At 43.4% G+C, this 24,682-nt stretch overlaps 1 protein-coding gene across 2 annotated transcripts; it reads right to left on the bottom strand.

The window, feature by feature from the left end:
- Positions 1-457: 457 nt before the first annotated feature.
- LOC133151267 (myosin-10) lies at positions 458-23,832 on the bottom strand. 2 transcript variants are annotated; one of them, XR_009713879.1, is made up of 45 exons: positions 23,691-23,832; positions 21,492-21,877; positions 20,767-20,923; positions 16,941-16,968; positions 15,801-15,903; positions 15,613-15,642; positions 15,127-15,144; positions 12,860-12,952; positions 12,694-12,757; positions 12,505-12,603; positions 12,272-12,415; positions 11,987-12,082; positions 11,581-11,699; positions 11,309-11,461; positions 11,047-11,220; positions 10,802-10,975; positions 10,216-10,330; positions 8,697-8,890; positions 8,504-8,625; positions 8,356-8,425; positions 8,132-8,292; positions 7,940-8,048; positions 7,733-7,864; positions 7,438-7,644; positions 7,228-7,365; positions 6,979-7,102; positions 6,697-6,868; positions 5,965-6,177; positions 5,745-5,889; positions 5,469-5,675; positions 5,285-5,389; positions 5,059-5,211; positions 4,733-4,981; positions 4,450-4,662; positions 4,168-4,380; positions 3,930-4,091; positions 3,718-3,846; positions 3,534-3,622; positions 3,331-3,454; positions 3,155-3,244; positions 2,962-3,080; positions 2,791-2,899; positions 2,462-2,634; positions 2,187-2,388; positions 458-1,579 (listed from the first exon to the last, which is right to left on the bottom strand). XR_009713879.1 is itself a non-coding variant. In XM_061274146.1 (44 exons), the coding sequence occupies exons 2-44, from the start codon at positions 21,834-21,836 to the stop codon at positions 2,247-2,249; spliced, it is 5,976 nt and encodes a 1,991-aa protein (XP_061130130.1). In that variant the 5' UTR covers positions 21,837-21,877; positions 23,691-23,832; the 3' UTR covers positions 458-2,246. The 2 variants fall into 2 exon arrangements, 1 of the variants encoding a protein (XP_061130130.1); XM_061274146.1 differs by having other exon boundaries at positions 458-2,388.
- Positions 23,833-24,682: the final 850 nt, after the last annotated feature.

The raw sequence follows: 24,682 nt of genomic DNA, 5'->3' as shown, positions 1-24,682 counted from the left end.
AAATCAATCAGCCAGTTGGTTTTCTTTATTTAATCTCTGATATCAGACAAAACCAACACTCCATTAGGTACACTGCCATTTTCAAGTGTACCTAATATCAGGCCAGTTCATTAGGGAAAAACATGCCCAAAGCTGAACTGAAAGTGAAAAGTGCCACACCCGCCCTCACCCCCACTTTCTGATTGGCTGTTTGAGCTGTGACGTCACATGGACGCTCCATTAGGTACACCGCCATTATATCTAATAATGAAATGCACATCACTAGCGGCTTCATACTTATACAATATACTGTTTTCTAAAAACAATGCTAAATAAATGAGTAACTACAAAGTTGAAAACTGCAGCATTTAAGTACAACAGCAACTTGATGTTTATGTTCTTTTTGGTAGAACTAGACATTAATATTTTACCCAAACATCCCACCCAATTGATATTTGTGATGAAAGAAGAGAGACGGTTACAATGAATATGCTTTATTTTCTTATTTAAAAAAAAAAAAATTACTGTCTAGAAATCCAGTTATACGAGAAACAACTGTGTGAATATTTGTAGTGGAATGCTTGCTGAATAATAATGACAATCATCACCATCACATTTATAGTAACTTGGTGTCAACTACTTGAGCCTATTAAAGCTTCCAACCAAATGAAAATGATCCAGTACAATAACTGAGACTTCTAAATGTAATTCAGAGCCAGAACGAGTGAAGGTAAAAGCATCATCGTGTCTTGTACCATGAGGATATGAAGCACAGCAACAAAACAAAAACAAGTGCTTGGATCATCTCTGGTTAGCTTGTGGAGCAAAAATCCTCAGCCGTTTATGTTCTTATTTAGTGTCTAAGGCACTTTCAAAGAAACATACGTTGAATCTTTGTCATTGTACACAAAGGAGATGACGTGCACTTTATATGAGATGAAGGAAAGCCAGTTGAGCATTCATTCAATTTCCTTGAGATGAAGTCTCCATCAGATAAAGTTTTGTTTGCATTATTGTTGCAATCATATTTGGGACATACTGACTTGTGTTTACAGTTTAAACCACCCTAACCACCAGTTTAAGGTCCATGTACTACTACGCTCTTTGTCCTCACTAGCAACTAGTAGGTCAACTACAAGTTACTAGTGACTAACAATACAAAATAGGATGTGACATTTCTCCACAATTTCTACACTATAGTGGAGATTTTTTCCATTCAACAAGTGCACTGAATGGTCTTGGGAATGGAGCTGGAAATGAAGGATATGGAATAAATGTTCAACCAACTTTCTTCAGACTAAATATGTTTTTTTTCTTCCAGTCTTTTTTTGTACGAGTTGAAGGTAGCAAAAAGAAGAAAAATGTGCGTGACCTGTTCTTCCACTTTAACGTCACTGTGCAGCTCTTAGCAGTCCGTTCCGCCGCCATGTGGTGCCATGTCCAGTGTCTTTTCATCACAGTGTTGTCATCCACTTTGAATTCAGTTCCTTGGAGATGCAGATTGGCTTTTTCTGTTTCGACACATTTGAGAAGTTTGATGGACACTGGAGTATAAAAGGCAGCATGTCCGTTTGCCTCTTGTGGACTCGGTGCCTCACTTCTAAGGAAAGAGGGAGGAAGTGTTGCTTGGCCCTGGTTTTACAGATTACAGACACAGCAGTACCATGACTTAAAAGTTTGAACCGTTACTTGACTACCCGATAACTCAGGTTGCTTATATCTTAAGAAAAATAGCACTATACAGTATTGTACAGTTAGAAGATTATAAAATAGAATGTGAAGAAATTTGACTGAATACTGCCACAAAAAAAAAAACTATAAACTGAAACAAAAATACTTTCATGGTATAATTTCTATCTCCTTTAGTATATTTTTATCAATTTTATCTTTAGCGATAAAACAAAATTGTGATGTCCTGTTTGGTTGGCTGTCCTTGAAAGCTACTCATAGCCCTGGAGTTGCGTAACAATTGTTTTGTGTTCATATGACTTTAGCAACTTCATACAGTTTGTGTGTAAAGTGCTAGTGCACGTATTTGTTTGTGCTAGCATGTTATTGAAGGGTGTGTACTATTAATACTCTCTATTTTAAGTTCTTTGCCACCGCCTCTATACACAATTACAACTTCTATTTTTGGAATGGGTGAGCGTCAATTACAGATCTTTGCTCAGTTGTTAACTGTGGAAAAAACTTGTATGTCAAGGTACCGCTGTGGCGAGAACATGTGCCGCATCGTTTTAAGTCCGGGTTGGTGCGTGAGCATGTGTTCACTCCACATTGCCGATGTCGTTGAAGTCGCTGGTGCGACTATCGGCGTCGTCGTCGGAGCGGTCCGCGGAGGCGCCGTCCACGTTCAGGTTGTGGTGACCCGAGCGGCCGGAGGACGAGAAGCTGACGGGACCGCCTCGCCTGAGTGCAATAAAACAAAATGCCCAACTTCCAGGGTGAACAAATTGCGTGGGCACGGAGTGCAACGTTTTACCTGAGTCTGCTCTTGAGGCTGCTGATCTCACGACTGAGCCCTTCGCTGGCCTCGCTGGCGTCATCCAGCTCCCTCTGCAGCTTCCTGCGAGACGCGTTGGCCTTGGTGGCCTCCTCCTCCGCTTCCTCCAGCTGACGCTTCAGTTGTTTCATACGCGAGTTGCCTTTCTCCATCTGGACCGCCACAGTCACGTTGAATAGAGAGAAGAGGACCAGAGCAAATAAAGGACTTCAACACTCAATACAGGAAATTTGACTTTTTCCCAGGGAATCAGATGCCATCGATTTTTGTGGCAATGAAGGACAAAGAGAAAAAGTGAAGCGGCTAACCTGTTCCTTGTACTGGTCAGCATGACGCCGCTCGTCCTCCACCTGCATCATCACCTCCTTCAGCTTCTTCTCCGTGCGTCGGACGATCTTGTTGGCCGCTGCTCTCTCTCTGAAGAGGAACCATTTGATGGTTTACTTCAGGCGGTGCCTTTTGAGAACATTAGCACTTACTTTGCTTCTTGTTCCAGCTGCTCCTCCAGCTGGAGGATCTTGGCTTCCAACGCCGTGATGGAAGCTTTGAACTTGGACTTGACTGAGCCTTCCAGCTCTGCTAGCTTGGCCTTCAGCTCCTGCGTGGGACAAACGGGGTTTTTACTCGTGAGGCCTGCCCGTGTTCAAGGCCGTCTGCGGACATTGCTCGGACCTTGTTCTGACGCTCCATTTGTTGCCGAGCGTTCTCGCTCTTTTGGGAGGCGCCGCGCTCTGCCGCCAGCTCTGTGCTTAGACTCTCCACCTGGAGAAATTGTATACTTCTTTTAAGTATAAATGCTAACTTGCCTAAATATAATCGCCCTTTGAGTGCTGCGAATGTCTGCGTACCTGCAGAGTGCTCTTTCTAAAGCGCTCGTTAAGCAGCTCCGTGTTGCCCTGCTCCTCCTCGAGTTCCTCCTCCAACTGGGCAATTTGAGCTTCCAGTCTCCTCTTCTCATCCAGCAGCAAGGACCTGACAAAAGCACCGACGTCAACAAACTCCGCTTTTGTCAACACTTCCAAAAGAGATGGACGGGCGGGCGCAGACTAACTTTCCGGAAGTGCTGTTGGAGATTTCATCGGCTAGTTCGTCCCGCTCCTGTTCGGCGTGCCGGCGGGCTCTCTCGGAGGCTGCGTGGTCCTACGACACGTGATTTGAAAGTAATGATGACTATGTTCCTGGTTGTCATGGTAACGAGCATGACCTGACCATTGGCTTTACAATTGCTCACTCACCTCTTGTAGTTGTAAAATTTCAGCTTCGAGGCTTTTCAGTTTCTTCTCGTTCTCTTTGGACTGCGTGAAGATCTCATCCCTGGAGGCCCGCGCCTCCTCCAGCTCCCTCTGATAGTCTTTCATCTGAGTCTGATAAAAAAATCAATTAAAAAAAAAAGCGGATGAAACACTCTGCGGTGAGGACCGAAACGGTGAAATGAACTTGTGTGGACCTGTAGTTTCTTAAGTTGCTTCATGGCCTCATCCCTGGCTTTGTTGGCGGCTTCTATTTGTCCCTCCAGCTCGCTGAGATCCATCTCCAGCTTCTTCTTGGAGGCCACGGCGAGCGTCCTCTGCTTCCTCTCGTCTTCCAACTCCGCCTCCATTTCGCGCACCTGCTCACATCGCGGCACGTCTCGGTTCAGCTCATATCTTGGTCTTATGACAAATGTCGACGTTATAAAGAGCAACCTGTTTGACCAGCGCCCTCTTCTTCTCGTCGCCTTGCTCATCCCTGGCCAGCAAATCTCGATCAAATTGGGCTTTCATGGCCTGCATGTTGACCTCGAGACGCAATTTGGCGTCCTCGGTGGCCTGTAGCTCGTCCTCCAGCTCTTCCAGCTGAGTCCGCATCTCCTCCACCTGTTGCTCCAGTGTACGCTTGGACTTCTCTAGCTCGTGGACCTGTGAGGAGCAGTACTTTTCAGAGCACTTTTCAGTGCCCTACTCTTATGGCTCAGTGGTGTCACTTACATTCTTCCCCACATCATCCTTTGAGCTCATCAGGTCTTCCATTTCTGCACGGAGCTGCTTGTTGAACCTCTCCAGCTCCTCCTTGGCCTCCAGAGCTTCCTCCAGAGCTCTGGCCATGGACAAGGCCTTGGTGTCTTTCTCCCTGGCCTCGGCCTCCGCGCGGTCACGCTCCTCGGCGTAGCGGGCCGAAACGGTCTTCTCCTCAGCTAGCATCTGTCGCATGCAAGCGAGACACGGCCGTCGTATTCAGAGGCTTTGACTAATTCAAAATTCCAAAGCGAACCTGGTCAAATTTCTTCTGCTTCTTTTCCAGGTTGGAGACTATCTGCCTTTGGTGGTCCAGGTCCACCACCAGGTCATCTAGCTCCTGCTGCAGTCTGTTTTTGGTCTTCTCCATCTTGTCCATGGCCATGGCTTTCTCCTCCAGACGCTGGCTGGTCAACTCCACATCTTTCTGGAGTTTTCTTTTCACCTCTTCCAGACACTCCATGGCTCCCACATCCTCCTCCAGCTTCTTCTTGGTCTCAAGCAGCTACAGGGAGTGAAAAATATCCTGATGTTCACACGATGGAAAAGTTCTCTTTGCATCTAAGCACAACCACCTCATACCTGAGCTTGAACCGTCTGCAGCTGTTTCTCCAAGTTGCGTCGGGCTTCCTCTTCCTCCTCCTGCTGCTCCTGCAAAGTGTTCTTCTCGTCTTCTAGCTGACGCACCCGGCTGCCCAGGTTCAGCTTCTGACGAGTCTCCTCCTGTAGTAACTCCTGCAGCCACAAAAACACGCCGATTGCACTGAGCAAAGATTTGTGTGCAGTTTGACGTTGCGGTATTTCATACGTGTGCATCTTGCAACTGGCTTCCCAAGTTGTCAACATCCTTGGTCAGTTTGATGCCCTTCTTCTCCGTCTCCTCCAGCAAGGTTGTCACATTGTCCAGTTCCGACTAGATGGGGACATAAAATGACGTCAGCAAAATAAATCGAGCGGCAGTTGGGTATGAAAGTATTGTTGTTGAAGTCTGCCTGGAGTTTGTGGGAACGGTCGGCCATCTCCCCCTTGGCTCGCTCCATCTCGGTGGTTCTGGCCGTAAACTCCTGCATCATGGACTCCAGCTTCTTCCGCTTGTGTTCGGACTCTGTCTTGGTCTGCTGCAGAACCTTCACCTCGCAGACTAACTCTTTGTTGTCGTTTTCCAGACACTGCTTGTTCTTTTCCAAATTGGACTTGAACTGCAGAAAAGTGATGGGATTTTGAGCCGTGTTCTGACTGGGTCTTCTTGACCACTGTTGAAGACTCACCCTCTTAGCCTGATCCAGTTGCTCAGACAGCTCCTCCAGTGCAATGGTGTGCCTCTGCCTCATTTCTTGGATCTGGGCCTCATGGTTTTTGCCCTCCTCATCAATCGCTTTCTTCAGCTCTGCTACTTCTTGCTCTCGCTTGGTCCTTGTGTCACAATCGAAAAAATTGCACATTAGAAAGAGAGATGGGCTTTTTTTTTTTTTGCTTACATCCACGCACCTGAGTTCCTGCTGGGCGGCAGTGGTATCCAACGTGTCTTCCAACTCGGTCTTTAACGCCTCAAGCTCCTCGCTGAGGTCCCTCTTCAGTTTTTCCGCTTTACTTCTGCACATTTTCTCAGACTCCAGGTCCTCCTGGAGCTCAGCCAGTTGGGCCTGCAACTCCCGGATCTGCTTGAGGGCATTGTTCTTCTGCGCTGTCTCCTCGTCAGTCCTGAAAGAAGTGCAAGGAAAGACGCCTTACTATAAACAGTCTTACTGATCATAAAAACAAAACAAAAAAAAACCCTTGAAGTTAGCAGTAGCAAAAACCGTACAGACCGCACCTTGGGTTATCCGTACCATTGCACCCCGAGTGTGTGTGTTTGTGTGTGTGTGTGTTATTCAGTGTGACCTGGCGGATAAAGAGCAGCATGCGCTCAGTTGACAAGCGCAGTCTTATCTCACCACTGTCTTTGTTGTCATGTCTATTTGAGGTATTGCTTGTGGCTCAGTCCTCTGCAAGTGTGGTTGCCATGGAGATGGATTACACACAGGCAGGGAAGAGGATAAGTGTGGTCATACAACATGGAAAGTCATCCAACAGTGAGGTGTGCCACATGTTTCACCTGCTGCTGTAAATCCAATTTAGGAGTGTGTTTTGGGGTTCGTCTTATCGGTTGATCACATGAAGAAGAAAAAAGTAAAGCGCAATGTTCGGCCAAGAACCAAACAAGAGCAGTTGCTATCTAACCTGGCCAAAGATGCCTGGAGCTCCTCTTCTTTTTTGGCCAACTGGATTTTCAATTCCTCAATCTGCAACTGCAGCTCGGCAATCTGGTCTTGCAGGTCTGTCGTCTCGGCGTCCAGCTTGCGTTTTGCCTTCTCCAGCTCTTGACGTGTTTTCTCCTCCTTCTTCAGGCGCTCTGCGGTAATACAAACAACATTGATCATGTGATACACGGAATGTACTTTTTGTATGGAAAAAAAAATTATATTGAGCAAACTGAACATGCGTGTGAGCGGGCTCTCGTACCCTCCAGATCCACCATCATCATTTCTTGCTTGTTCTTGAGCTTGCCAAGGTTCTTTGCTTTCTCCTCCTCCTCTGTTAGCATGGCGGTAGCTTCGTTGATTCGGTCCTCCAGCAGCTTCTTCTCCTGTCAGATACAAAAACAAAGTATTATTTGGACTGGGCCTTTTTTATTTGGACTAATTTCATATTAAAAAAAATTATGAGAATGCAAGTTTAGATGATTCATAAGTTGTCTCCAGCACCGCTCACCTTGTGGAACTTGGTATTTTGATCCTCGAGCAGCACAATGTCTTCTTCTAATTTCTTGATCTTTGCCTCGGCTGTCACTTTGTCGAGCTGAAGCTTCTGCCGAGCGGCTTCCTCCTCGTCGAGCTGCTCCTCGAGGTCCTGCGCAGAAGACCAAATAGAGAGATGAGATGATTTCAACGCTGATCCTTCACAAAAAAATAAAAGACAAACCTGAATGTGCGACTGCATCTTTTTCTTTTCATTCTGCAGACTTTGGTTCCTCTCCTCTTCCTCCTCCACGCGAGATTCCAAGTCATGGAGGATCTCCTCGAGCTCTTGTTTCCTGGAGGCCAGACGAGCTCTCATCTCTTCGGCCTCTGCAAAGAGCTCCGTTTCGGCCTGGAGCTGCTCTGCTAAAATGCTCTTCTCCTCCGCGAGCTGCTCAAGGGAAATTTGTTGAATTTAATGCTATTTAGAAGAAGAAAAAAAAAAGAAAAAAGCTTTTGTTTAAAGCAGACATGTCAACCTGTTGATGTTTCCTCTCCATCTCCACAAGCTCATTCTCCACCATCTGCTGTCTCTCCTTCACCTTGACCAGCTCCTCATCTTTGGCTTGCATCTCTTCCTCTTGCCTTGTGACTTGCAAAAGAGGCTTCACCTGACAGGATGAAAGAAGTTGGTGTAAATGTAGTGTTCCTCTGTAGCAAGAAAAATCAGGTGTGGCTTTTCTCACCTTAGTAAAAAGTCTCCACCACTGCCAGTGTCGCAGCTTCAGGTAAGCCGCACAGTTTCTCTGGAGAACCTTCAAGGCACTTAGCTGTTGCTGTTTCTTAGCAAAGGCCCTATGAAGCGGGGACAAGTTAGATGTATTCATGCTGCTACCTAGCGAGGATAATCTTTAAAAAAAAAAATAACTTAGACTCACTTGCGTGCCAGGTATCCACGACACGCAGACTGGAAGTAAATGATGATGTCAGTGATCTTCAGATCCCGCTCCTCCTCCAAGTGAGCCAGTACGCCAGTTCGAAAGAAGATCTTGCTCTGCCCGATGCGAAACAGGTTGGGGTCCAACTCAAGTGCTTGAATCTGGGGAAAGAAATATTGTCACAGTCCAATAACTAACCATTACAGCTAATAAACCCGCATTACCATTCTCTCACAAGCTTGTTTCCCATCCATGAAGCCCTTGGGGATAGCGTTGGGAGTGAGGATTTCATATCTGTCAGCAGAAGAGAACACAAGTCAACCAATGATGACATCACCGGGGTAGTGTGAGAACAATAACAAAAAATGACACCTCTGTCTGAACTCCTGGAAGACAATACGGTTGGGGAAGCCCTGTCTGCAGATACGGATGCCCTCAAGGACGCCATTGCACCTCAACTGGTCCAGAACTAGGTGAGGCTCCAGTTTGCCAGCCTGGAAGAGGGAAGAGTGAGACAGCGACAACAATCTCCAATCGCCGATCTGTGTTCAAAGTATGCATTTACTCGTTTTTCGTGGTTGGGGATGATACAGCGGACAAAGTTGGGGTTGGTGTTCCTCAGCGTGGCCATGAGCTTGGTGAGCGACTCCTTGTAGAGCTGCCCCACCGTCCTAAACATGCCTTTCTTGGTTTTGTAGGTGGCGCCAAACGCCGTCTCGTTCATGCCCGCCACCTGGTCCAGACCCACTATACGATCCACTGGAGGGCGGAGACGGACGGGGAGAACCGGGTTAGAACCGAGTCATTTGACAAAGTGAAAGGACCAACGGTGTCTGATGTGGTGATGGAGTTACAACAAGGCCCGATGGAGACGGATGAGAGGAAGAGTGCAAATGACCGGAAGATAGCAGCAGGCACACAAACTGGCTATTTCTTAACATTCACTTGTATATAGCTTGAAACTATAAATTGAATAATAAATTCAATCAATGAACACATTGACTCAGGGCTAAAAAAATAAAATAAAACAAGTAAATTAAAAAATTTGAGTCAAATTATATGTCAGGGCTAAAAACATTAATATGCCTTAAAAAAATACAAATAAACATATTGTGGCTCTATTAATATATATATAATTCTTTGTCCATGTGAAGTACAGTATTAGAACTCGTTCCCAAAAAGCATTCCTTTAAACTTAGAATAACAAAAAATTCAGGCCAAGAAGGCATTAGTAGTGTTTTGCCTCCAACACATGACAACAGATATCACCTGTCTAGTCTATTTACAGTCTGCAAAGTCGACATGGCAGACAAACTGTAAAAAAAAAAAAAAGAAAAAAAAGCTTCCCAAGTAGTAACCTAACATTGGGTGAATTACGGTCACAAAACTTTAATGAGTGGCAGACTGTAGCAACGCAACGAGTGGCGGCTGTGTGAACCCTCCAACACTCAGCTCATGGCCAACACAAACACCACAAGCGGCATCTGGTTCCAATTGGCCGCTACGAAGGGGAAAGGCGGGGAAATCGATGTCGTTAAACCTCAGCGCAGACCTCGATTCAACTCATTTTGCGTTATCTCACGACACAAGCGGGGACACATCCTAACACCACGCCCGAAAGCTTGTTTAAGAATATAACAATCACGAGACCCATATCAGCACACATAGCGCACTAGTACAACTAAAGGCAGCTAGATCAAGGCTTGGTGCTACTGCTTATGGCCAAGACATGGAGCCATGCAGCCTGGAAGCAAATGGCGACACTGTCTGAAGCAATGACACATCGATCCATCAGATCTGGGCTAAAATGTGCTGGCAGGCCCTTTTGTTTGTCATTTGAGCATGTTGGGATCAAAATGTCACGACTATTTTGGCCCAGGTCTGCTATGACGCTACTATTCACCTGCTGGCTCATCCAGACTAGTGACAGTGTCATAGAATGAAGCCCTTTGAATTGTCTGAATCTCTATAAACACAGACAGAGAGGGGAGGAGGCTTGTTAAAGAAGTTGTCCGGGCAGTGCCAGCCGTTAGGTCAAACGCTTCTTTAGGTGAATTGTTACGACAGCTCGTGAAACGACTCACCGTCTTTCCACAACTCGGCCACAAATTTGTCAGTGGATTGATGCAGAAGTGTGGCCACGTTGTCATTGAGGGGGTCCATGTTCTTCATTAACCACTCATCGGCTTTGTAGTCCACCTGAGGAAGGACACCATACAAGATGTCGAGTTATTTAAAAAACCCTTCAGGGAATTCAAATTGATGTACAAAGATTTCAGATGGCCGTCGTAGACAGATCAACTCTTCAGTTCACACCAGATCATTTGTTGTGCGCACACCTAATATTAAACATTTGGCGATGTGTCTCTTGCTCTTCAACATTCTTTCCACCCACCGCACAAAAATTGCAAATCTTTGCGGTTTTCAACGATAGTTGTGCAAGACGGTCGCTATAATGCTAAGCAGATGTCCTCCTCGGCAGGTCTCGCTCTGCAGTGTTGTGTAACGCCACCCCAATTTCTACCACAGGAGAAGCTGATATCGGATCAGTTGTTTCTTTCCACTTGTAGATGATTGCGGAGGTGGCGAAATACTGCAGCATCACAGTACGGTATCACTTAAGCAAGGCTAGTCTGTAACAATTATTGATTAAAATGTCAGCAAACGTACCCTTCCAGCATAGTGGATGATACAGAAGTCGGCTTTGTCTTTGAGCTGCCGCGGTTTCTGGAACTTGGTGTGTGTTCCTTGTTCCTGGATCAGCTTGTCCACAAAGGTCTTGTCTGTGGCCTTGGGGAACCAGCACTCCTCATCCAGCAGAGCTAACACCCCCGGAGGGTTTGCCTAGAGGAACAGAAAGAAAACAAGCGCTCACGATAAAATCCTTGACATGACCATTTTATTTCACTACCGACCGGCCTCTCAATGAGGTCGATGCAGGGCTGCAGGTCGAGGCCGAAGTCGATGAAGCTCCACTCGATTCCCTCCCGCTGGTATTCTTCTTGCTCAAGGATGAACATGGTGTGGTTGAAGAGCTGCTGCAGCTTCTCATTGGTGTAGTTGATGCACAGTTGCTCAAAGGAGTTCAGCTGTTACGAAAGAGGGAGAAAACATAAGAAATTCTCCAATCTGTAATTGCTCAAAGCACTATTGGGATAATGTCTTTAGGAGTCAAACCTGGAAGATCTCAAAACCGGCAATGTCCAGGATCCCGATAAAGGAGGCCCCCTGTCTTTTGGTCCTGTCCAGCGCTTTGTTAATGCGATGGACCAGCCAGCGAAAGAGACGCTCATACATGGCTTTGGCCAAGGCCTCCACAGCAAAGTCAGCCTGGTGCAAGGACCAGAGTGTTCACAAATATTCTTCAAATATGGTATTATGATTATGTGTATTCTTAGTAGTGTAATAATAAAGAAAGCAGTGTGGGAGTAGATCTACAGAAGACCGACCTGCTCTTTGGTTTGGGCTTTCTGGACATAGTCTCTTCCCACTTTGATCCTTGGAGAGAGGATGGCTCTGGTAAATTCCATGACACTCATTCCCAGCAGGTGACACAGCTTCTGAGCGGCTAGAAAATTGAAATCAGTTGGATCAATCCAGTGCAGTACTTTTCATATACTCTGATATATAATAACATTTCCAAAACGGATTAAAACTAAGACTTCACCCTTGGAGTTTTTCCTGAAATTGTATGACAGATTATACCAGTTGCCTAAAACATAATGGAACAGTCTGGAGCTCGTGCGAAAAAAAAAGAAGAAGCTGTCCAGCCTCTTCTAGAAATAGTCTGAACTGGATTGAATGCAGATACGAAACCAGTGTATGAAACCTTCAATATTTGTTTACAATTTTTACCTGTATTATCAGGCATGGAGGCCTGATCGGTGTTCCTTTCCTTCTTAAAGATAATGTTCCCAAATTGAAGAACCGAGGACACCACTTTCAACATGGCTAGGAAAATGAGAAAGCAGGAGAAATAAACAAAACAGAGAAAATATGCTTTACATTAATGACGCGACTATAGTTGCTAAAAGAACCTAGCATTTCAGACAGTGTTTTAAAATCCACCCATTTTCAATGTGGCTTGTCTTTATTGGGGTCCGAAGTGCTGCCCAATCTGTCGCATCAATGGAAACATACCCACAATCTCCTCGTGAGAGAAGCTCATAATGTGCATGGCCTCCATAGTCTCCTGAAAATTGTCTTTATCCTGCTGGCCCGGGATTGTGAGGTTGCCATTAGAAAGGAACCGGTAGTTGTTGAATCCCTCCAAAAGCAGATCAGCTACAGAGGTATGAATACGATTATAAACCATAAAAAAAATATATATATATATATACATAAAAAGAGGAGCATCCATGTTGCATACACACATTTGAGGTGTTCTCCGGCTCCTGCCAACAGCTGGTAAAAAATATGGAAGGTGCGTTCATCTTTGGCTTGGCGGATAGCTCTGGATTTCTCCAATAAATCTGACAGACAATAAATAGGTCAAGGAATTGTTCTTTAAATATTTGACATTTAATTTCCCCCTAACAAAGTCAATACAAAAAAAAAGATACATGTTTCAATGTTGGCCCCAACGATATATCCGGTGACGTCAAAGTTGATGCGGATGAATTTCCCCTGCAACAGAAAATAAATGCTTCAGGAAAACGAGGTGATGACATACTGTTGACATTTAGAATAGACTCTTAAAAGATAAGAATGAACGCATCTTGCACTTACAAAACGCGACGAGTTGTCGTTTTTCACCGTCTTCGCGTTCCCAAATGATTCCAGGATAGGGTTGGCTTGTAAGAGCTGACGTTCCAGTTCACCCTGTGAGGAAAAAAAGCAAGAAGTGTTACAGCTATCCTTTGACAACATGTATAAAAAAGAAAGTAATTGTGCAATTAAAAAAAAGGAAAAAAAACCCCAAAAAACATGCAGGCAGAAAGCAACATCTGGCGGTCATGTGTTTCATAATGACAAGACAGACACACTGACAATGTGTTAAGTAGACAAAATAAAGATGGATAGATTACGACAGCAGTAAGAAAAAAGGGACAGAAATTATTAATAAACAAACGCCAAGTCACACACATCACGTCTATTCAGATTTGAAATTCTGCATACAAAAAATGCAAGCTAATGAGACTGAATTGAAAATAACCCAGAATACAATTTAAAATAACTGTTTAAACAATCTAATCAATATTTATAAAACTCACAGTAAAACATTATTATTTATGATTATTGTAATTTTTGGAAGGTAAAATTATATTTCTTGCTTATTTCTCAAACAAATTTTGTTACAAAATATAAAGGTTGAAAAGACAACACAGTTTTCAATATTTAACAATTAGTCAAGGTAATTCAACTCGGTACATTATTTTTAAAATTGTAAAAACTTCTAATAGTGACTACTTGTACTGTGTCGCTTTGCACATAAATGTAATTTGTGTTGTCACTGAGCATAAAAATGTTTTGTGGGGGGGGAGTTTTGCCTTTTTAAAAGAATTTCTTGTTCTTATGAGATTTCAACTCGTAGGCGGCAAATATGAGATGATTGGCAAGAGGCTATCTCGGTAAATGCTTTTTCTGGACACAAAAGTGAATTATTCCATGAACAGCCAGTCAAACTGGACACTTTTGAGAAGCAAAATAAATAAATATACTATTTATGCAGCTGTTTAAACATCTGGCCCATTTACTCTTTCCATCTAAAGCCACACGGTGAGCTAAATCCTAACCAGAGAATCAAAAAATGCTGAGGGAAAGGCTTTTTTTTTCTGGGGACTATTTTTGCCAAATCTCAAGAATAGCTACAGAAGCTCAAAGGGGGGGGGGGGGGGGGGGAATGTTTTCCACAAAAGTGGGATCAGCGCTGAAGCATGTGATGTCAGACTTGGAAAGCAAGTTCATGCTTTTTAATTGAGTCTTTGAGCAGCAAATTGGGAATGTGAATTGCAAACCACAAACGTTTTTTTTTCCCCCCCTTCTTTGGCTCACAAAGAAAAAGACCCGAAAATACAAGCCGATTATAAAGCCCAGAGGGGGTCCACATTAGCTGACCCACATTTCTGACGCAATGAGAGTTAGTGTCTGACTCTGGCCAGCCGCCTCAAGTGACTCCGATTGTTGCGCGGCTGTTACTGCGAGTCTTTCTGAAGGCCTTTAATTATTCCATCGTTTTGGCCATTTCGCTGCCTTAGCTACAAGTTTGTGTCTCCCCGCAACACAGGCATTTTTGGCGGGCGGTGTAGAAGTCTGGACAGTTTGAGAAGAGTCAAAGAGGATCAGTCAAACTGCACTACTAAATCTTTTCAGTTCAGGATGTGCACTCAGTGGTGAAACATCTGCTGTGTAGGTCACACACACACACAAAAAAAAATGTTGACTTATCTAAAGAACACAAACGGTCACTCCTTGGAATCGGTACAAAGTACTTAAATCGGGCCAAGTTGACGTGGGGAAGTCATCTGGAAAAAAAAGCCGCTTAAGCCATTTTCTGACTTCAAGTTCTGAGGGAGTCCTCAGTTTTATTTTTACTTTCCTTATTCTTAGTTTTCCTTGGTGTCCAAAGCACACACAAGAATAAGGTGTGGGAAAATGGCATTTCAATGGGCAAAGATGATTTGAGATTGTTTTGAGTAACAAGCATGGTCAGGGGAGAAAAAAAAACGTATAAATCGAGGCACCATTGTATTTAAGTGAGTTGGCGTCGCATATAAGTCTCCCAAAATTTTGTGAAAATTCCAATCAGGCCTCCAATTTGTTGAGATTTGAAGCAGAGGGAAAATTCTAAATTTCAACACGTTTGCCAATGTAATATGGATATGTTCAAATAAAACGCGGCAAGATGTGTTGCTGTCGTGCACATGTCAAAACCTTATGAAAGTCTGAAAGCATTGAGAGTCTTTCAAAGTGTGGATGGAAGCAAAGTAAGTAGAGCCCCGCCCCCTTTGTATTGCAAGTAAAGCCAGTCAGGTGAAAAGCTACTTTCTACTCACATAAAAGAGGACTCCACTCTGTAGGACATGAGGGGGATTCAAGTGTTATTATAACAAGTCAATCATGACATCAATGCAATTTTTAGAGACGCCGCCGACAATAACAGACTTTCTTATTGGTCCGTCTTCTCTAAACTCAATGTTGCTATTGGTTTTGACGCTTGGGTAAATGTTTGGACACTTGGACAATGAATCAATAAATGTTACTTATGTGTGTATATAACTTTACATAATGGCACATTTACATCGACAACGTATATGTTTGTGAAAGACAATCATGGACGTTTACAAGGACATGCCATCTTACAAAAAAAAAAAAGTACTTACAACTGCATTTTGTGTCTGACGATTAAAAACAAAGTAAGCACGGTCAATTTTATGTTGTCAAAAACTGTGTTCAATATTTGTTTGGATTTTGTAATTTTCGATTTATTAACCAAACATTTGTGAATGATTGATGAAGCGTAGAATGAAAAATAGACTTGCCTGGAGCTTCATGGGTTTGGGAGATTCTGGCTGTTTGTTACAAAGGAACAAATTGCAAAGTGTTACTCGATATGCAACTTATTGTCAGCCAACCCCAGCACGGCGGACATTTTTTTTATGCAGACATGGATACGTCAGTTAAACTGATCAGTTTCTTTGACGGAAACTAATGTTGAGATAATACTCACAGGAATGTTGTGGTCTTTCCTTCCTTTGTGGGAGGAGGCAACATGTGCCAGGTACTGGATGACCTTCTTTGTGTTCTCTGTTTTGCCAGCTCCAGACTCACCACTGGGAAAGACAAAAGAACATCAAGCTTTGCGAAAAGTTCTCCGGAATGAACTACAAATCCATCCCATCTTTATCTCTGTCGTAAACAAAAAAAACAAACATCAGTAGAGAAGAGACAGCTGTAGACAATTGCAGACACTAAACTGCCCTCAAGAAAACACAAACGGCTGCTCAAGACCGGCATGCAGCTTAGCTTACCTTAGCAAACTATGATTTTGTAAATGTCAAGCTTGCTTTTTGCAGCTCCCTCTGTGGTGTTGCGGAAAAAGAAAAAAAACTCCAAAGACCGAAAGACAAAATCCTTAAAGTCTCGTAGCACTTGCGATTTAAAGCACGTCTGGGGTTTTACCCAAAGTACAAATTTGCACATGCCAAGAATGCAAAAAATAGTGTTGGACTCTTACGGGTGAGTGAGTGTGGCTCAATGTAAATATGAGTAAAGCACAGGTAATGGTGGAGGGATTGATATCAATCCATCGCACATTGAAGGCTAAAGTGCTGGGTGTGACATTCCACGTTATCACGTCTTTTTACTCCAAAAATAATCTTTAATATGAGTAGGTACATGCAACCTTAAACATGTTGCGTCAAATAAATACCCAAATGTAAAATAAAAATGATTATATTTTATTACCCGATGCAAAATGTTGCACTACAAATGTTAGCAAGAAAAAAAAAATCGCAACTACAGTTTTGGAATTTGCGGCCAATGTAAAAATGGAAGTACAAAATAAGACGCTGACCTCCGGAGAGCAAGGCTGTGGGCACGATTGGCATCTTGATAAGTTTGGAATTTTTTCCATTCCTGTCATCGGCACACTCTTGTGAGTCGAAAAACCAGATGTGACAAAAATGTCAAAAATGTTTTCCTTACAAGTAGCAACTGTCTGGTCAGCGTCACAAGGACTAGGAGCAACACTTGACCTTGCGACGTTGGCTGCTTTACTCAGAGCCACTTAATTATACGCCTGTTACTTTCAAATCCATCCAATGTGTAATTGTAATTCCGCAACATAAATTGCAGTCTGTAGACTCACGTGCACAGAATGGACTGGTCCTCTCGATCTGTGGGGAAACAAAAAAGAAAAGAGAAAGACAACAATAAGTCACAGATTGTTGGAAGCAAAAGAATCGTGGCATTGATTTATCTTCATGGGGAATCGTTTGAAAAACACTTTGAGCAACTGTTTTGTGTATGTCAACATAAGTGGAGTTACTGACAGGTGAAGTGCTGACTATGTGGAAAGTGGGGGAAAAAAAAAAAAAAAAGATCTGAATGAGGACACAGCTGGAGGAATCATCAGGGGCAATCTGGATTTCCTGGCATTGACCCCGCGGGAACTTCCTGCAGTTAAATTCTGTGACATGGGGGGCGTGGCCACACGCAAACACCTCTTTGGCCTTTTCCACATTGTCAGTTAGCAAGAAAATAGATCTCTGTAGATCTTTAAAAAAAGGAAAAAAAAATATAGAGGATCTTTAAAAAATAAAATAAAATTTAAATAGAGAAAATGTCTGTTCAGTACAAATGGCAATGACAGAAAATGGAAGTTCAGGTAGTATCACTTAATCCGAAAAGGACATATGGGAAACATAAGTAGACAGATTTTGAGAATGGAGTCTAAGCCTGATATAAAGCAAAGTGAACCGTTTCAACAAGCCTCTTCATTGGTGTTGCTATCTGAAGCAACACACCAACACCGCTCACATAGCTCCTGTTTATCAGTCTAAATCCAGGCACGGTGAAGAAATAGAATCCTCTCTCTTCCCTTCCATATGTTAACATCTGCACCGCAGACAATCTGGGTATCCTTGCAAAAGAGGGAATAAAACAAACATCCATTGAGAATTTCCCGATAATCTTACTTGATAGGCATAAGAGGAGCGTGTGGCTGCACATGACTAGAGGAGGTTGTGACAGTTTCACATGACTCTGCCAGTGTTGACATTACTCCATTTTCAAGCCAAGAGTAACAGAAGGTAGAAACGGAGAAAGTTTTCAATGCAGGATATAATTTGGACAATTTTACTGAATTATGAGGACAGTTAAAAGTGTTTAAAAAAAAAAAAGAAAAAAGCTTAACCTAATTTTCTATGGCTGGAAATTAAGGCATCAAATTGCAGCGATACTTCCAAACCTAAAAAAAATAAATTAAAAAATCATATCAAACTTTAACACTATAACATAATAACTGCTGTTTGTTTCATAATGTTTATTAAATACGTGTGTGCAGTAAGTTCGACTGAAAGGTTAAATGTCATGAACCAAATTATTGCCATACATATTCCACATATCAGGCAACACGTTCTGGTGGAAAGAACTGACCGGGCCACGGATATCTAGTGTTGCGAAAGTTAGAGTGGTGAATCGATTATAACAATTTATTTAAAGAGCAAAATGACAAAGAGCCCCGGTGTCAGTGGAGGTCGGGTTGATGTGTGTCAGCTGCACTTTTAAAAATGGAAACATATGCCGTAAAGATCCTCAATGTTTGCTTTCCGATGTGGAACATTTTTGAGCCGACTATCGAATCAAATCTAGAGACACTCCCCCAGTAATATTTCTCATTTTCAAGAAAAGGCTCTCTACTTTATAAATATATCAGTTCTATAACAAATCATATTTGACAGGCAGAAAGGTAGCCAAGAACTGACTGGAGAAGAGAAAACGGAAAAAAAGATGTGATGGATGAGTTGAACATGAAGACGTATTTTGGTTCGACTGGTCCAATGCTTCCTTGCCACTCTAAGCAGACTTGACAGCAAAAGTGCCAAAAATAAAGAAGCACGGAAGAACTAACATCAATTAAAAATGAATTGGACATCTTTACCATCTGAAGTTCGACAATAATTATCCATGCAGGAGTAACACTACTATAGCTACTAAAAAAGCAAGGTACCTTTTAGCAATGTGTTGAATCTCAGAATCGTGTGTGGGATTGTGTAGCCAAGGTTTTAGGTCATGACTGTGCTAGAATTGCTCCCAGGTGGAGGCAAAGCCTTCTCTTTGTGTACACTCTTATTATAATAAACATTCCCAAGCGTTTGATCCGACATTCTTGGCTGTGTAAATCACTTCACACTCGCTATCTATCTAATCTAAGATGGAGGTTGATGAACATCAACTTCAGGTTCAGGGTCGAGGTGGTGCTGCCCCATCTCGGGAGCCTTCATGGGGTGCTGCTGACATGACATTTCTCATCATGCTTTTTAGTATTCATAAAGCACTTTTAGCACGCATAATGACTCAGAGTAGAGCGATATCATATCAGCAGTAAACAAGGACACTGATCAACAACAGATGTTCATTAACTTTACTAGTCTGCTTACGTATTTGTGTTAGCTCACACCCCGTTAAACAAGGCATCAGAGCGTTGCTTGGCGAGGCAGAGGTCATTATCGGATGCCTGCGAGACTCAGACACCCGTTAGCCAATAACAGGATCCCGTTGTTTGCTGGCAGCTCCAAATGTTATGCCTTGTTGCCAGTCACTCTGCGATCTAAACAATCGTGCAAATCGGATTCAACGACTTCTGCGCGTTCTCTGACAAGCCGAGGATGCCGATCGAAAATGGCAACAAATTTTCGTCCATCTTCATCAACTTGTGTTTTACTATCCAACTGGATGACCGCTGATATTAATCAGGTTGTTGAGATGCTCGGAGCCGCCGACCCGAGCAGCTGGCACCCGCTAATCTCCAACCTACAAACCTCTTTTTCAAAGTACGACGCCATTAACGGGGAAGAGTTGGAATGGCGCCGCGTTCGAGGGGTTCCTCCCATTTGTCTCTCTTGCGTTTGAATACTGACAAGACACATGCTCGTTGAAAAATCGGGTATTAAGAGCTGAGCCTGGAAGAAACATTTGTGACATCACTAATGATATGAAATCCTAATCCGAGATTCCGCAGACACAAGTAAGATGAAGAAACCGGAAGCTTCCGGAGCACAAAAGCGAGCTTCATTGGTAAAAATGCCACTATTGTGACGCTTGTTTGCTTTTACATTCAATATGCTGACGTAATGCCGCCACAATTGCTGCAACTTCCGACATTGTCGAGCAGCTGGAGAGCAGTTTTGGGGGCGGAGGAGACACCCCAGCTGTCTTATTCGTTCAATACATACTACAACTGCTGGTTATCAGTGAATCATTTTTTTTTTTTATCCACATACAAACGAGCACCGAGTTCGACTGAGTTTGCATTCGTAATTTTCAAGAAGAGGCAAAAAGTATGAAAATAGATGATGCTGTGTTCTTTTGCAAAGGCTGAAAGGAGCGACAAGGGCTGTCCAGTTTGTCACCACCCTCAGTCGGAGGGCATCTCCGTGGCACAAAGGTCTTATTGTCGAGCACAATGGGGTCACCCTCTGTGTTCTTGATGGTCGGAGCCCAGTTGGTCAGTGTTCACTCAGAAAGTTGGGAGCTTTGCCAACAAGGATGCTTGGAGATGCAATTCAGTGCAAAGGACTTCAGTCACGAGTTTTGGGCTGAATCGATAAAGCCTTTTTCTAAAGGTGCTTAGAATGACCATGAAAAATAAGATCGATTAGCCCTAACCACTTGAAAGCAACGCGCAAGATGATAAACAACTTACAAAGGCTGAGCGGTTAACACACAAAAGGAAGCTTGCTGTCTGTGAACAATACAGCCGCCAAAATGAAAACCAGCAATCGTTAATCATGACAAAGTCTCGAGGCTGAACCATCCGTTCCTCATGAAACCAATGAACTCATCTTGGCGCAATGACCGTGACATCATCTGAAGTTACGATCCCATCCAAAGCGGGGGAGATCAAATATCGGGAGCGGATGGTGTTTTGGATTCCAAACGTATTGTACAATGGAGGAGAGCAGCCGACTTACCTTGCAGCATGCATCTGTAAGCAGACTCTGAGATGGCGTAGATGTGAGGGGGCATCTCGTGCCTCTTTTTGCCCCGGTACATTTCCACGATGTTCTCAGAGTAGATGGGGAGGTTTTTGTACGGATTTATGACCACGCAGAAGAGACCAGAATATGTCTATTAAAACAAGAAACAAAGACAATCTGAATGCAATTGCGGAGGTCAGTTCATTTTGGCCATTGCTTTTATGTTAACTCATTCACCACCGTTGACGGCTATAGACGTCAAATAGCGATTTTAAGTTGGCTGGCAGTGAATCAGTTAACATCTGCTGCTATAAAGTCAAGTCAAGAGTTAAATCTATCGTTCAGATATGCGTCATGCAATCCAAGCAGACCATAAAAAATCATGCTAATATTCAAACCCATCTATCTGGCATAGACTAACTCGTTTGTAATATTGTGTGCCACACTAACCCCCTCATGGACCCCCTACAGTGGGCACAGAGCCAGACAGACGGATCACTGCCACCAACCCAGCATGGGCCGCGAGCAGTGGGGAGACGGGAATGACTCAGCTGGCTGCCCTTGACAGTGGAGCCCAGGGGGTATTTGCGGGATTAGCAGGCCTGAGGGCAAAGGCTTGGCTGCCCAGACACTAGTATCCATTTTTTTATTCGTGATGGTGGAATGAGAATTCCTGCCGTGGCTCCATTCAAACATAACTAGATGTCAAAATTACTCACATAAATGAGGCCCGAATAATAGCGATCCTTGAGGTTGTGTAGTACGGAGGCTTCGTTGAGGCAGGTGAGCTCTGCCATGTCTTCCACCTTGCTGAACTTGGGCGGGTTCATCTTCTGGATGTCGTCTTTGTTGACCGACGCCTTTTTCCCGTTCTCCGCCAGCTCCACGATGACTTCGTCGCCGCGCTCCTCGCGCACGCTGGCCGCCTCGAAGCCGTGGCGCTCCGAAGGGATCCATACCAGCCTCTTGGCCGTCCAGTCGGCCTGAGATGCCGGGTTGTAGACCACAGCGCGGTCCACAAAAAGGTACCGCTCCGGGTCGTCCTGCCCGCTCCTCTGCGACATTGCCGCCAGCTACCAGAAGCAGAACTCCCTCGCTTGGCCACCTGCAGCAGAACACAAATTAGGTTATTTAAGTTTTGTGGAGTTTATTCGGGCCACAAAAATGAACCAACAGCCCTGTGGGGGAAAGTTCCAAGTCACATGCCTCTCATTAAAGAGTTTTAATATTTATTTCTGAAGAAATAACACAAATGCATTGCTTCTCCTTCACTTAAATATCTCTCATCCATATTTAAGTCTGCGTGGAAGTATTGATGCCCACACAAACATAAAAAAACTTCCACCTCCATCCCTGCACATAACCAGCCCACATGCACATTTGAAATCATCACCCATGGAAACCTCCACTGCAGCGTAAAAATAATTGGAGATTAAGGCTGCAAGTAATAATTATTTTAAGAACCCATTAATCGGTCAATTATTTTTTCAATTAACCGGATTTAAAAAAAAATAATCTAATAATAATTTAACCTAGCATTTAACCCGTGCCAAGGAGTCCTCAAGGACCATACGAATAGCCTGCAGCCCCGCTAATGCTCACCATAGCTTACTAGTGACGGGACATTGTGATTTTCTAGGATTTTCTATAAATGTAAAATGTAGTTTCAGTAACTGATCTTTTTTTAAAACCACCAGTTTTATTTTATAACTATAATGTTGACACATATCACACTAAAAGATCATTAATCACTAAGGATAATCTTTTAGATACATCAGATAATCGGACCTTTGCTGACTTCTTGGGAGGAAAACTGCTCAAATTTGCCCTGGTTTTTTTTTTGTGTATCCAAATTTATCAGAATGTCTTGCTATTATTAGCTTTAAGGAGTCAAACAGAAGAGTTACTTAATATATTCGCCATTCGATTGTGGAAAAGGGCTCAGTATATGATGCAATCGGACTGCTTTAATGAGGAAGAATCTCTGCGGGCAAGCAAGGCTGCTTGTCATGTGGGACAAGATTTACTGACGAACACTGGGAGATGTTGAACCCACAAGCAGGTCCCATGCTTGAACCCAGCTGGCGCCTGTGGGACACGAATATGGGTCAGGTTACAGAATAATAGTGGGGAGGGGGGTTCAGTGTGGCTGCACTGCATCTCCTTAGCACTACTTTGTATGTCCCGCGGCAACACCAAAAATAAAACTAAGAGGTAATTGTGTTAATATGTGCCTTTAAGGGGTGTGGCCTAGTTGGTGACATCATGAGTCAGACTCAGTGCGACAGTTAATTTCTTTAAATTAGTTTAGGACTACACAAATAAATGTACAGAACATTGTAGAGGGATAGCAAAGGGGGAAAAAATACTAATTAATTAACAACTCAACATATTTCACTACTGCTTAGCAATCATCTGGATCAGAATGCCTCTTTTTTTCTTTTTTTTCTTTTTTACAATGTGAGGGTTAGGGTTTCCGTTATTTGCAGGGTAGTTGATTGTATTTGTAAAATACAGCTTGCTAGTTTTCATTTGCAGTGCTCCAAAAATCGAACCAACGTCACGACCAAACTTGTGACTCTTTTTTTTTCGGACTTGTGAACGAATCTCATCATGGGTGTGGGCGGCTCAAGAGACGTTTGGGTGGAGATAAAATAAAACGCAAGGCGGATAATGACCGAACCGCTGCAAACTCTAGCTGCAAACAAACAAATGACTTAATTCCATATAACTTAATGGAGGGAAAGATTATTCTAAACCGTATTGTTTAAATATAGCGACGCCGGCTAGCATGATAGGTCCTCCATCATTGAAAAGTCACAGCACAATAATCCGTTAGCCACACTGAACGTACAGAGCTGCTAGCCACGCGAGAAAACGACCAAAAAAGACATTTGGGGCGATCGTGTAACACGTACCACACGCAGCAGGTGAAAAAAAATCCTCCTGTGGAATTTACCAGTACCCGCGTGGAAGTACAATGCGAGCTAAAAGAATCCCTTCTTCTTTATTGCCCGCTCTCTCATCCGTGGTACTCCACCAGCCGGTGTGCGCGCTCCTCTCAACCGAACACTGGCCCGCCCCAAAGGAGTCTCTGCACATTGGGAACGCCCACAACGCAAATCCACGATATGATTGGCTCACAGAAGTGTAAAACTCGACTGTGATTGGATGAAAGCAATTTCCATCTCCGCAAACAGCAGCACTGCGGTGGATGCTCCTGCCGTTAACAGCTTACCGCATCCTCGTGCTGCTGAATGCTGCAGTCTTTTTTAATTGTATATTTTATTTTTAGCATTTTTTATATATAACTTTTTGATATAGGCTGCTATGGAACGCGCACGGGCTGTATTGGTCTTTTATGTTAATTCACTTGATGGTCTATTCAGCCTTAAACCCATTCAAAGGTTTTAGTGATAAATGTTCAAATGGCGCTCTCTAGTGGGTAACAAGGATATTGCATGTAGTAATGAAGGAGAGACAGAAAGGAAGGAAAGGGGCAGTTATTCCATAAGAGTGGTAAAGATGCAGACGGTCTTGCTTCCAGACACATTTTCATTTGGTTGTTTAATTTTATACTTGATGAATGAACATGCACTCCAGAGATCCAACCATTGCTTTTTTGTTAGTTGCTGCATGTTAGTCGCTGCCTGTTTGTCTCCGTCCTGTTAGTTCCTGTTATCCTGTTAGTTTGTCCCTGTTTGCCGTTTCTGTTTGTCATGTCCTGGTTGTTGGGTAGTTAATATTTAGTGACAAGTTAAACTTTGAATCCAGAGCTTACTGTTTTATGGATGCACATTTTCAGCTGAAGAACAGTAACAATGTCAGAAAGCTCAAGCTCAGCTAAAGTCTGCTAGATGCTAACATAGTTAAAAAAATTTTGAGTATCTTTATTGAATCGTACAATACA

This window comes from Syngnathus typhle, linkage group LG3 (assembly GCF_033458585.1).
Source record: "Syngnathus typhle isolate RoL2023-S1 ecotype Sweden linkage group LG3, RoL_Styp_1.0, whole genome shotgun sequence".
NCBI lineage: Eukaryota > Metazoa > Chordata > Actinopteri > Syngnathiformes > Syngnathidae > Syngnathus > Syngnathus typhle.
The sequence above is the reverse complement of the archived record's forward strand: the minus strand, read 5'-3'. Positions and strand labels throughout refer to the sequence as shown.

Bases quoted from the DNA above. Each gene is read 5' to 3' on its own strand.
- LOC133151267 (XM_061274146.1), bottom strand. From the start codon at position 21,836: ATGTCGCAGAGGAGCGGGCAGGACGACCCGGAGCGGTACCTTTTTGTG. The intron at 12,758-12,859 runs GTAAGTGCAAGA...TTTCTGTTGCAG, and splicing joins ACGACAACTCGTCGCGTTTT to GGGAAATTCATCCGCATCAA. The intron at 3,081-3,154 runs GTCCGAGCAATG...TGTCCCACGCAG, and splicing joins AAATGGAGCGTCAGAACAAG to GAGCTGAAGGCCAAGCTAGC.